We start from the raw sequence: 12747 nt of genomic DNA, 5'->3' as shown, positions 1-12747 counted from the left end.
GAGCTGTGGGACAGTGCTCAAGATACCACTGTTTCCTGACTGGGTGACGTCCTGCGCCCGAACCATTTTTCCAGAGCGGCGTGTCAAATGGGTATGGCGCCCACCAAAGAGCAATTGCAGAGGCCGTTTCACTGGTGTACAGCTCTTCATCAGCCAAGAACGGCTCAGCATTTCCAGGGAGTGTAAATTCATCCTCGTCATTTCCAGCTCCAAAAATATGGTCTTCGTGGCTGACAGTTATATTCTTGGGAGCGACAGAACGGGATGATATCGGATTAATGACTGGGTCAAAATAAAACGCAGGCAGATTGGGGTCTGATTGGACATAAACGATCTGAGGGTAGGAGTACCAAGACAGCTTGACACTTCGTGGTAACGAATTGTATAGGTATGGGAAAGCGACTCGATATTCCGTTCGGATTGGAGCTCTGAAGATGATACGATCGATCGCATTGAATTCTCCGAAATCTTCATCATTTGGGTCGACGTCTTTATATAACGGCTCAAATCGTGGTCCACCAGGAATCGCGACGTTAAGAGCTTTTGCTGTTAAAAAGCTGTTTAGATCGAACATATGGAAATAATTTTTATCGACCACGTCGCTGAGCAATTGGCGGCTCAATCGATATAGCGTTGCCATTTGTGGAAGAGTCAAATTCCACTCCTTGTAGCTTGGGCCATTCACATGGGGGGTATCAAGAAGTGGTCGATGATCGTAAAACCACTCGTATACTGGAGCATCTTCTGATTCGTCAAGTTCCATCTGAATGGGTTCTAAAGGTTCAACATCTTCAATATTTTCCGACCACGACAACGGTGGCTCTTCGTCATCGAAAGGAGGAAAGCGCATTCTTTTGAAATGCCGGCGGTCACTTTTCTCTCGTCGCATCGTCATCCACATGGTAGCCCATTGCGCATGAAAAACAGGCTCTATAACTCGGGGGATCTCGTTGACCAGTGTCAAGCAACCATTTACATGGTAGAGCACTTTGACTTCCCGAGCTGATTCCCAAGGCATCGGCATATTCTCCAGCAACTTAAGGACCGCATGAGGCATGAATTTCAATGCCCCCAAATAGCTCCTTTTGTCGGTACTGAACTTTTTCTGAGACACATCTCCTATATCCTTAACAATCTTCCGGAGATGTTCCGGTGGCAGATCCGCCTTCTGGCTTTCCACAAAGCCGGCTTTTCTCTTCTCCCCGAAACGGTTTCGTTGCGTCCTGAGCCATTCGTTTTTCTTCTGTGCAAACTTCCCGACCAAAGGATCAGCTGGGGGTCGGAATCCGGGTGGTGGGGGAGCGAGAGGCATCGACGGGGGAGCTGCAGCACCCCATCCCGGAGGCGGAGGAGGAGGAAGAGCTGACATTATGAGCGCAAAAGACACCAAATAACAAAATCTGCCTCACATCCAGCTGATGATGATAACGTAGGTGGAAATGAGGATTGTGTCCAGCTTCACCATCGGCAAGCAGATATACCCGTCCAGTAAAGAATACAGATGCGAAGTAACAGTTATCAGAGATTCCACCGCGACAGGGAAGATTAGCAAATCTTCTGCGTGGGCGTGGACAAGACGGGAGTGTTCGTCCCTGACATCGGTAGGAACGCGTTGGAAGAAATCCTTCCGGTGGCGGCTGAAGTAAAATATACACTAATCTATATATGTATTAGCGTCATCTCGCCAAATTTTTAGCGCACATCTCGAATTTGCATGCAACACACACACAAAACCGAATCGCGTGTTGAAACAACGAACAGCGACGACAACGAGAACGCCATCTCCCCGAACCAGAGCTTGACGACAGCAGAGATTCGAGGACAGTCACAATGGCGAATACCAGACTTCAATACGTGAGTAAAACCTGATGTGAAATCACTTATGATGGTTGAGATACTAAATTTACTCTTTCTTCGGTCAGCGACGGCGAAATCCGTACGTACAAATTCTCCTTCCCAAGCGGCTTCGAAATATATCGCCTTAGTGGATATAAGTTTTGACGTAGATGGTGATTCTAACAAATGTGTGTATCAGATACAACACACGGTCAAACAAAGTTCGCATCATTAAGACCCCGGGCGGCAACCTTCGATACCTCCACATCAAGAAGAAGGGAACGGCGCCAAAATGTGGTGACTGCGGTATCAAACTCCCAGGCGTGAGTCTCACCCAACGACTTACAATTTTCTGTTCTCGCGATGTCTGGTATCAATGGTGGAGGAATGAGTGAAGCAGTTTGGACCAACTACTTTTCAATACAACCGTTGAGAACAGAGTCACTGGGAAATTTCGATTCAATTAAGACCAGCACGCTAGAAGCATCACCAGATTACTGATATTGTTTCATTCTTTAAAACATCAGATTCCCGCCCTCCGACCCCGTGAATATTCCCAGATCTCCCGCCCCAAGAAGTCAGTGTCCCGTGCTTATGGCGGTTCCCGCTGCGGTGGTTGTGTCAAAGACCGGATTGTCCGAGCCTTCCTTATCGAGGAACAGAAGATCGTTAAGAAAGTGCTGAAAGAATCACAAGAGAAGGCTGCTTCTTCTTCGATGAAGCGTTAATCTTTTGGAAGTGGGACGTTGCTGTGGATATTGTTCGATTGTTCTGGCGTTCCGAGGGACGAAGATGAGGGAAAACCACGACACACGGAAGGGTCAATCATGGCAGTGATATTTTCTTGTTTCTTTTGTGCCAGCGATATGATCATGCTCCAGTCAATGATGGGTTTGACTTTGCTTGGTTCTGGAATACCCCCAGGTTTCCTACGAGATAGAAGCGCAGGCAAACTTTCAATCCATCACATTTACACTCAAAAATGAATTTAACGTCATTTCTTAATACTTCTATTTTCGATGGCACTAGACATTTCCCTTGGCTATATCACTCTCCAACAATATTCATATTCTTGGCTCACTTTTACCTGGCAGCCTGTTTGGCTCTATTTGCCTTGCATGCCCAGCATATATGCTCCATGACTAGTTAGTCAATGGATTTGGATTACCTAACAACCGCCCAACCACCTTCCTTGCAGAGTATTCATGCATTCTTCGCAGCATCAGAAATGCGCCAAGCCATCCACTATTTCATAGGAGGTGCTAGGACTCAGGTCTTCCATCCCGGCAATCAAGGGAAATCCAGCCCGAAAACATCCAGTTCTGAAAAGGGGTCAGGTTTTGTTTTTGGATTTTCGGACGATAACAACCCCATCCCGTGAGCAATTCTCATACCTAGGTACCGTCACCTGCACCAGGGCTTGGGGAATATTGGTTGATGTTAAATGTCGAACATCCATTGGGGAACTACAGTTACAATGAAAGTTAATTTGATTCTGTGAGGCGAGGTGTCTACAGTGCAGAACTCTCTCAGGGTCAACCTCACAAGCCCGACGGAAGCGGGTACCCTTGTCGAACCTAACATATTTATGCATCCCCGGCAGAGTAGTTAAGGATGAATCATGAGTCACCATAGCAGCCCCTTTCATATGCATAAGATTTGCACCCTTAATACAACGATCCTACAACAAAAACGTCAGCATTAATGGACCACCCCGCCAGTTACTATGGTGTCAGATGCTTTTGCCTGTCATCCCTGCAGCGCGATCATTGAATGCATGGCTTCTGTTGGCTCGACCTCTTTGCATGAGGAAATTGACAGATGCCAGCCTGCCTTAAAAAATGGATTGCATCTTCAGGACATGAAAGCATACTTGAATGGGAACTCGCGCCAAGGAGTTATTTAGTCTGGAAATGGCCAGTTTTATCTTGAGGCTGTCGGTCAAGTTGAAGTTCGTTTCCCTCATACAGAAGATCAGTTATCCCATATTCCCTCATAAGGTAAGGACGTGATGCCGCAATCCTCAGCAATAGCAGTGGTGGGACCGTTGTCCTTCTCACCTGTTGAGTTCGTGAGCTCAATAGCAGGGGAAGTGCCGGGCTGCTTGATTATTTCGGGTCGATAGGGCGATTTATTTTTGAAAGTGGGGCAAGAGCAGGTTCTGTACCTAACCTGGGGCAATTAACCTATTATTTTAACTTGCATACCACTGACGGGTAGCAGCAGCGTTTTTGCAGATACACAGATATCGTCGTCGTCGGGTAAATCCTATTACCTAGGCATGACGAAATGTTCCTGTGGGGGGAAAAAAATCAATCCATGACAAACACTGCATGGTAGCAAAAAACTGTTGGCCACCAGCTCCATGTTCACATCTTACCTGTTTGCTCCCCCTATAATAGGTGCCTGGATACAATATTTGTTGAGAACAGCATCAGAAGAAATTAAAATATATATTCTTGCCCAAGATGATAATAATACATCATCTTTCGTTTCCTAGCTTCCGTAAAATTGGGGCTCGGCATACTGGCCTCTGTTCTATAAGATCGTCCATGCAATGCATTATTGGAGGGAGTAGAAGCGAATGGGCTTAAACTAGAATTTAAATTACTAGTATTGTCCCGCTTTTGGATATCAAATTGTTTCTCGGAATGCCACGACATCATATTTTGTGTCAACATGTGTTCTCTCGGTCTTGCTCAGCGAAGAAAGCATCGTAGACGTAGGTACGGCAATATCAGCCAGCGGCATTTCACGAAAAGTTTATTGTGCATGATATGTATGTTCATACTAGAGTATTTATCTTACCATGGAATCACAGCAGTCTCCACCAGGATGGGGCCTGCCGCGAGTGCTGACTGCAAAATATAGAACCAGGAATCCGTTGGAGAATGCTGAATTTTTCAATCTGCGTTTTGACAGCCCCGCACTACTTTAAACCTGAGCATATTGGGTGCTCTCCAAACACGCAATGTAGCAAATCATAGGCCTGATTAGCTCAATTTCCACACTCTAATACTTGTTTTGTGTCTTGGCATATTGTCCCGGTATCGGGGAGGTGTCACAGAGTATCCCCTCGTCTGGAAACCAGGCACAATTAGCGCGGTTTTTTAGCGTGTACGTTAGCGTATTAAAAACGCGAAAACTACTGGATTATATGAGAGATCGGCTGTATTAGAATGTTTTAATGTAATTTATGTAATCTATTCAATCTAGCCCTAATTAATATCTCCTGCCAACACCGGCTTTTCAGACAGAGAGGAATATTATTACATGCAGCACAATCATATCTTGATCTTGAAGCTCTATCTTTATTCTGCTCTGCTCTTTTTCCTTTATACTGACATCAGACACAAGCTTAAGATTCTGGCAAAGAAATTCAATGATGATTTAAATCTGAATTTGATTGAGTGAATGATAGAGAATTAGAGAACACAAAGAGTTGAAGATAAAGTTGTTGATGGAACTGAGTATGAGATAGAGTAATAAAGCTCAAAGCAATAGAGTTTGAAGCAGCAGAGCTCAGAGCAGTAATCAATTAATAAAGAATATAAACATTGACAATCATATAATTAATAATTCAGTATAGAATTGACAATCATGTGTGATTAATGAGTATATGAGTTTTATAGAAAGCTCTATACTGATTTGCTAGGTCAATCCCATTCATATTATGATTGTAATCATTAATAATGATAAAAATCTTTATAGTTTATTCATATTTATCATCAAAATATATTATATCTGTGAGCTGTTAATGGAATTGATCTCAGAACATTTCTGAATACATTCAATGAAGCTGTTTGATTTATGAATTGTAGACAGTAATAATATCATATTATTGTCTTTCCATGCAAGACAGAGAACTTCATTTTGAAAGATTATATACAAAATATTGAAAGGAATATGAGCTGACAATTCAAAGTTCTTCAATTCTTGTAAAAGAGGTGGTAAATTGACAGAATGAGTGATTTCATATGCTTCAATTCCTTTCTTTCAAAAATAGTTTAATAGAGCAACAGATGTGAAGTAATTGTTCATATAAATTGAATAATTAGTAATCTTTTTATTGTTATTCAACTTTAAATGCTGCTGCTCAGAACTTTGAACATTGAAGTTTTGTGAATTGAAACTTTGTGAATCAGAACTCTGCTGTTCAAAGCTCTGCTACTCATAGCTTTGTAAAAATACTGACAATTATTCAATCAATTTCATTATAAGAGATTCAGTTTTGATTAACTCTGAAATTCAGAACATTATACTTATATAAAGATTATTATAAAACATGAAAAAGATTCAAAAATAGTCATGTTTTTTTAATTCAAAAATTTTATATCTCTACTTGATTGATTTCTGAGGCATTTTGATTGTGTATTTTGATTAACTGAAAAACCGAATCATCATCTCATCAATGATAAAATTTGAATTATAAATGTAATATTTTTAATATATTGTATGAAAGTTTGAGTATAAAAACTTTAACTTCTAAAGGAAAGAAGATTTCAATTTGTAAAAATTGGATATATGAATATATCTCTTGATTTGTTTAAATCATTTTTATTTTATATGAAATTTTAATGGATGAACAGGCCTTTGAGTATCATTCTTATTTTAATAATTTTCAATTGTCAGAGATTTATACACTTTTATATAGATAATCTGCTCAAGAAATACTTTGATTTCTGTAGAAGTAATTAACTGTCAATTTTATAAATTGAAAGTTGAATTTTTTAATATCTGTATCTTTGTATAGATATTGATGAAGCTTGTAATATTTTGAATATCAGACTCTGAGATATAGAGAGAGAATAGAGTATATAAATTCTGCGGATCAATATTGAGCAGATTGACAGTTTATGTATGTATGTATGTATAGGTTTAACGTCCCGGAGAAAACACGGGCAGCGCCCGTATTTCAGAAGCCTCCCGAAGGGCATGGAGACGTGCTACGCTGGAGAGATTTCTATGTACACAGAGAGAGAAAACAGAATCCAGGTGGCAACTCTTGAGAAGACTCAGCTCATTGCAAAGGATTTTTCTGAGCTGCGCATCTACTTCTGTGTAATGCACTCGTTTATTATTTCCTTATTATTATATTATCTTTGTTTATATCTTCGTCTATTCTTACCTCTTTCCATTATACTCTCGCTACCACTATTTTTATATGTATATATATATGGATGCATGTATTTCGCACATCTTCTTTCTCTTTCTTTTCCTCTTCAGCGATTAGCTACAACTACAATTACAACTTCAACTATACTACTACTATAATTATTATTATCTTCCACTACACTATATACTATCTTCTACTATTCACTCTTCACACTGTCATCACCCCTCACATTCTGGCCCGACGGCAGTTGACAGACAATGAAGAGGCTTTATAAAATTGAAGATAATGCTTTTCAAAGATGAAATATCTGTAAAAAGTTCATTTACAGATTGTTTTCATTTCTCACTCTTTTTTATACTGTCTAATAAAATAATCAGTGAATATGATTAAAAGAAATCATAGAGAATTAAAAATCATCTTTAAATGTTATAATTTTTACAGAGATGAATAAGTAGAAAGGTGAATTCTTGCAGCAAAGACGGATTCTCACAGTTGAAAGATTGGAAGATTGAAAGAGATGCAGTAACACATTGAGAGAAAATGTGAGATAGTGAAGCTGTACTAGCAAATAGAATTGTATATAATTTAGTATGAGAAATTATTGATTGATAATTGTGCCGCGCGCACCTACATCTGATGTGGGTGCGCCACACTGTAACGATAAAAACAGTGTAACGATAAAAATATGAATAATATGAACTTCAAAAATCAATATCTCAACATTGTGTAGTTAATTTATGATAATTAATTTATCTATATCATTTATAGTAATAGTATTATTCATTAAATATTTATATATATCATTAACCTTTTGTTGAGTTGGTTCTATGGCATTTTTCTTCAAATCTTTTCCAACATACTTGACTTTCTTATAATGTTATTTTTCAGCTTTCTTCTTTTTATGTTGTGTGATCTTTCTATTTATATTTTTTACAATGAATATATCTTCTATTTGAATCTGCTGACATGTATTTTTGATACTACAGCATTTGATTGCAAGATAGTAATTTTCAATCTCACATTTTTTTATAACATTGAATTTCATTTGTATAAAACTACCTTGAAAAATCTTGTGCAATTGATTGTTCAGATGAGATGATTTGAAATTGAATATATTCTTCATATTTTACATTGTTTTTTTTATTATTTAAATATGATATTGTAGCTTCTCAATTGTCTTTGAAGAGGATAATTGCAAGAAGACAGTACTTGAGCAGTTTGATTAAAGTGAAAAAGAGTCATTTCTTTCATATATTCACAGCTCAAAGCAGTTAGATATCTTAGAATCTAACTTATCAAATATAGATTGCAAATTAAAAAAGATGATATCACAATTTACAAAATCAGTTTGAATAATGAAGAATTGAAAGGTCTTTTTACAGACATCAACTAAATTCTGTAAAAACTGATGTTTTTCATATTACTTATATTCATATCAAACAGTTTGATTAACTGCTTTTGAATGATAATATTTATACTACTGAAATGACACCTCATCTAGCAGTTATATTATTATTATTATTATTATTCTTCCGTTATACTCGTATGCAAGCAGTGCTTATGACGAGTCCTTGTGTAATGTTAAATACAAGTAAGAGTTGGTTATACAGGAGGAATGCTTAGTGTTGAATGACGCCAAGAATATAACAGAAACATAGGAAAATTAATGAAAGACAGGATTTGATACTCGCGATACAGGTTTCCAGCCCAGAAACAATAAGCTAAATCAGGTAGTAGGTCCGCCCGAAGGTACCTACTTGGCAAGTTCACATCTCTTTATTTTAAAAGCTGAGAAGTTGGCTCCGGATGTAATGTTGTCCCTTTGTGGGTTTCGAACGGTAGCGCCTTGGGTCCCCACGCCAAGGCGCTACCGGGTGGCCGCATTACCCATTCGGCCACCGGGGCATCTAGCAGTTGTAGTATATGAGTTGAATGTGAAGAAAATCTATATAAAATAATCTTGTGAAGATTGCAGTATTGCAGAAATTCTTCAGTGAAATGAGATTCATAATTATCAAAAAACAGGAATTGATGATTGTTTTATTGATATTTTTTAATAATTTTATTAAAATGCTGAATTGAAGCAAAGTTAATTTCATCATTGATATGATCAGTATCTGACATCGCAATTGTATATCTATTCAGTAGATTGTTTTGTGTATATCAATTTTCAAAATAAGTTTTGAATTTTATGATGATGAAGAAATTCAATATCTCATCATTTGCTGAAATACACTCAATCACAGTGATCAATTCTCAAGAATATGATGAAGTTATAACTGAATTCAAATTTTTAAAAACAGTAATAATTCATTCTTCACATTCTTGACTTTCTTGAAAGCCAATCTCATCAAAGTTGTAGATATCACAGATTTGAAATATGTACTTTTAAAGTAAAATTTTCAGATAATCAAATCATATTTTAATATAGTTAATATTTTTTATAACAATTCTTTTCAGATTCATTGCCTTCTGCTTCATTTTTTTATACTCATTCAAGTTTTTTATATATTGATAGATTCACATCTTGCTGATCATGAATGAGAAGGTTGAAGAATTAGTATGATGATGTTTAAAAATGAAATTCACATTATTTTGAATCTAGTTTATATTATTATTATTATTATTCTTCCATTATAGATGGATGCAGTCAATGACTATGACATCTACCTGAAATACTCTAGGATTTTTCAACTTAAGAATAAGCTAATATACAAAGTCAATTTAATACATGCAATAGCAGAATTCCAGCCCAGAATCAAACAACTATTCAAACTATTCAATTTAAGAAAGAATGTCAAAAGAATAACAATAGATCAATATATTCAATTTAAAACAAATGAAATAAAGAGTATAAAAAACAGCAGCTATTAAAAGAAAAGAAAGCATTCACAAATCAAACTTTTCAAAATAAGTCAAAATCAAAAGTAATCAAAATAAAATAAATTTCAAAGCAAAAGTAATAAAATAAAAATAAAAACAAAAACAAAAATTAAAGCAAATACATAGAAATAAAAGGAAAAGAGGAAAATAAAAATTGAATTCATTATCAGATCAAACTATTCAATTGAAATCTTGTAGCAATATTTGATTCTTTCAAATATTCAATCAAGAATTCATTTCCAGTTTTTGTATTGAATAAAAGTTTTAAATTTAACTGTGTCAATTCAAACTTCTCTCTCAATCTCAATCTTAACTCTGTATGCTTTGTACGAAGTAAAAGAAGATGCTCTGAGTTTTCATATAACTGACAATCTAAACATAAATCACTTAAATCATTTCTAATCTTTGTTAAATATGATTTAAAATAATCATGTCTAAGTTTTAAAATCTATTTTGTAATTGATGAGTAATTATTTCTGTTTATATAAGTTATTTATTTTTTCAATACATTTTTCTGACTCTTGCTAAGCTTCTTGTTCAGTGCAATCTTTGCATTGTATGTTTTTCTTTCATTGATTCTTATTTGAAAACATTGATAAGGAATGTTGAATTTGTGTGTCAAAGATAGGATTTTTTATTTTTGATTGTCATTATAGACTTCAATGACATTCTGAATATGTTTTTCAATATCATTCATCTTATTAATCATGGTGGTGATGATATATTAATATTTGAAGATTGATTAATGAAGAAGTTGATATTTTTATCGTTACACTGTTTTTATCATTACGGTGTGGCGCACCTACATCAGGTGTGGGTGCGCGCGGCACGATTACTTCTGCACTAATAGCTTAGTTATTACACTACTGGTATTGCGCTAATTGTGCCTGGTTTCCAGACGAGGGGATAGGCCAATAAAAATGTCGTATAAGCGCGCGTTTCAAATGATATCTCGTCTGCGGCGGCAATCTCGGGAGCCAATGAAAAAGTCGGAATCGCCTGAAACGGGTAATTGGGTTACATTCGCATTGAATCGTACATGAATTTGTACAAAGGCCTGATAGCTGACATTTATAGTTCTAAAACCAACTGAAACTACCCCATCTATCAGATCCTTCCATTGAAATATCGGTGAATTTTCAATGTACTATACTAGAGAAGTTCAATGAATAAATATCATGTCCATGAACTACGAGCTCTTATGTCTGGGATTGTTTCCGGTTCTTATCTCATACACAATTCTCATCTATGCAGTGTTGACTAGGAAGCATTTTCCAATATAGGATTTTTTGTAAATCATTATGATCTATTGTTTGTTGGAATGTTTGTTTTGAAATTAGGATAATGGTAGGAGGTCGCCCGGAAATTGAGTAAACCAGCTAATCAGATGTGAAAACTTTGAAAGGAAGAAATGATTTCAAGAAGTCATTTTTGCAAGCCAGAGGTGAATTTCCAAAATGAGCCGCCGTGGCCATTGAAGGGGAAGATAACGTATCTATGTTTTAAGACCAAGTTGTCAAGCAATGAGCTACATGATTTAGAAATTTTCATTTCCTAGTCTTTTTTTTTCATGAATAGATGTATATTTTCTACTAAGTCTATATATCGGTGTTTTCGGTGGAACTTCTCCAAGGATATGCATTCTGCTTCCAACCGCGCTATCAATGTTCCCTATCAGGCACAATAAAATAAGGCCCCAGCTCCAAAGGAACCGCTTGTGCATAGATCGGCCTGGCCATCGAGCTTCTACAGTTAGCGCGGTTGTAATATACGGACCCTTAAGGTTGGGATCTTCCCGCTTGATACCCAGATGTGCGCCGTGATAGGTGCCAAAGCGTTCATGCTATCAGCATCTAGCCCAAACCTCGCGGCCAGCTCGAACCCCCACTTTGCACAAGTTCGCAGATCATGGTAAGTGGATCGACAGCTAGGACAATTTGGTTCAAGTTAAGCATGAAGCACCCCAAATCCCGGTGTACATGTACACTCTACTCAGCCCAATCAGGGCCATATGTCCTTAGAATTGAAACGATCATCTCGGTGGTGCCCGTCCATTCGACGCGCGGGTGTCAGTGACTGCACCGCTTTCCTCTCCCGTTTTCTTTGTTGTTTCTAGCCATAAATTTGAGACGCATGCGGTACAACGGATAGGAAAGCCGAGCCAGTCAAGTATGAGTATGAGCGCGACAAATCCGGGGATTGATAAGACTAGGCGGGTGATACTGTGTATTTTCTGGAATATCAACCACAACTGCATTCCCTACAGTGGATGATCAAGGGTGCCGTCCCGGAGAAGCCACTGAGTAACATTAGATTATTTAGGGGTCCACCTTGCTTGGTACCCGCTGCAGGGTTCAATACTACAAGTCGATCTTCCTAAGATTTAACCTGGTGTGTGCAAGTCGAGTGCTTTAGGTGTGCTGACCTACCTCACTCGAATGTAAATGGAGCGTCTTGGGGAGGTAGGGTTAAACTTTTATGATACATCACAGTATTGTGTGACTAACTTAAAGAAATTTTGTAATGGGAAGCTGTTCCAACATTTTAAGTCAAACCTTCAATATTTGGCATGCAAAATTCGGAGAAATATGTACCGAAAGTAGACCCTCAGTGAGAGGGCAATAGGGGGTTCAGGCATGGTGCCAAAATTGACCATACTCTATTCATAGTTGTGATAAGCTATTTACTGACTGACTCCTGTTGAAAATCCCTTACTGTCCTTGATGCGGAGAAGATATGATAGAAGTAAGGATCTCAAGTGATCTTGTCCAATTGGAGATCTGGAACTAAAATTTTCTAACTGCACCCTCCTTCTGAGGGTTTGGTATAGAAGAAGGGCTCGCTACCCTCGATTGAAGGCATACAACACAGATATAAACCGGCATGCATGTTTCAAAAAGCACGCAAAGAGA

General features: G+C 37.6%; 3 protein-coding genes across 3 annotated transcripts in view; 1 reads left to right on the top strand and 2 right to left on the bottom strand.

Moving 5' to 3' along the window:
- HCAG_04562 (pre-mRNA processing splicing factor 8) overlaps positions 1–1369 on the bottom strand; it is a gene marked incomplete at both ends in the record, with an annotated part of 8702 nt that extends 7333 nt beyond the window's left edge. Inside the window, one exon of the mRNA XM_001540672.1 lies at positions 64–1369. Coding sequence (XP_001540722.1) covers positions 64–1369 — 1306 coding nt within the window. The remainder of the gene's footprint in view (positions 1–63) is intronic.
- Positions 1370–1830: 461 nt separating this feature from the next.
- Positions 1831–2564, top strand: HCAG_04561 (60S ribosomal protein L34; the record flags this gene model as incomplete). The annotated part of the gene is made up of 4 exons (XM_001540671.1): positions 1831–1854; positions 1923–1936; positions 2036–2159; positions 2364–2564. The coding sequence occupies 4 exons, from the start codon at positions 1831–1833 to the stop codon at positions 2562–2564; spliced, it is 363 nt and encodes a 120-aa protein (XP_001540721.1).
- Positions 2565–2919: 355 nt separating this feature from the next.
- On the bottom strand, positions 2920–4390 carry HCAG_04560 (predicted protein; the record flags this gene model as incomplete). Its single annotated transcript, XM_001540670.1, has 5 exons — positions 2920–2941; positions 3231–3517; positions 3710–3770; positions 4217–4242; positions 4364–4390. The coding sequence occupies 5 exons, from the start codon at positions 4388–4390 to the stop codon at positions 2920–2922; spliced, it is 423 nt and encodes a 140-aa protein (XP_001540720.1).
- Between the last annotated feature and the right edge of the window lie 8357 nt (positions 4391–12747).

Source organism: Histoplasma capsulatum, genomic scaffold, assembly GCF_000149585.1.
Source record: "Histoplasma capsulatum NAm1 scaffold_4 genomic scaffold, whole genome shotgun sequence".
NCBI lineage: Eukaryota > Fungi > Ascomycota > Eurotiomycetes > Onygenales > Ajellomycetaceae > Histoplasma > Histoplasma mississippiense.
Note: the sequence above shows the minus strand (reverse complement) of the source record. Positions and strands in the feature narration are given on the sequence as shown.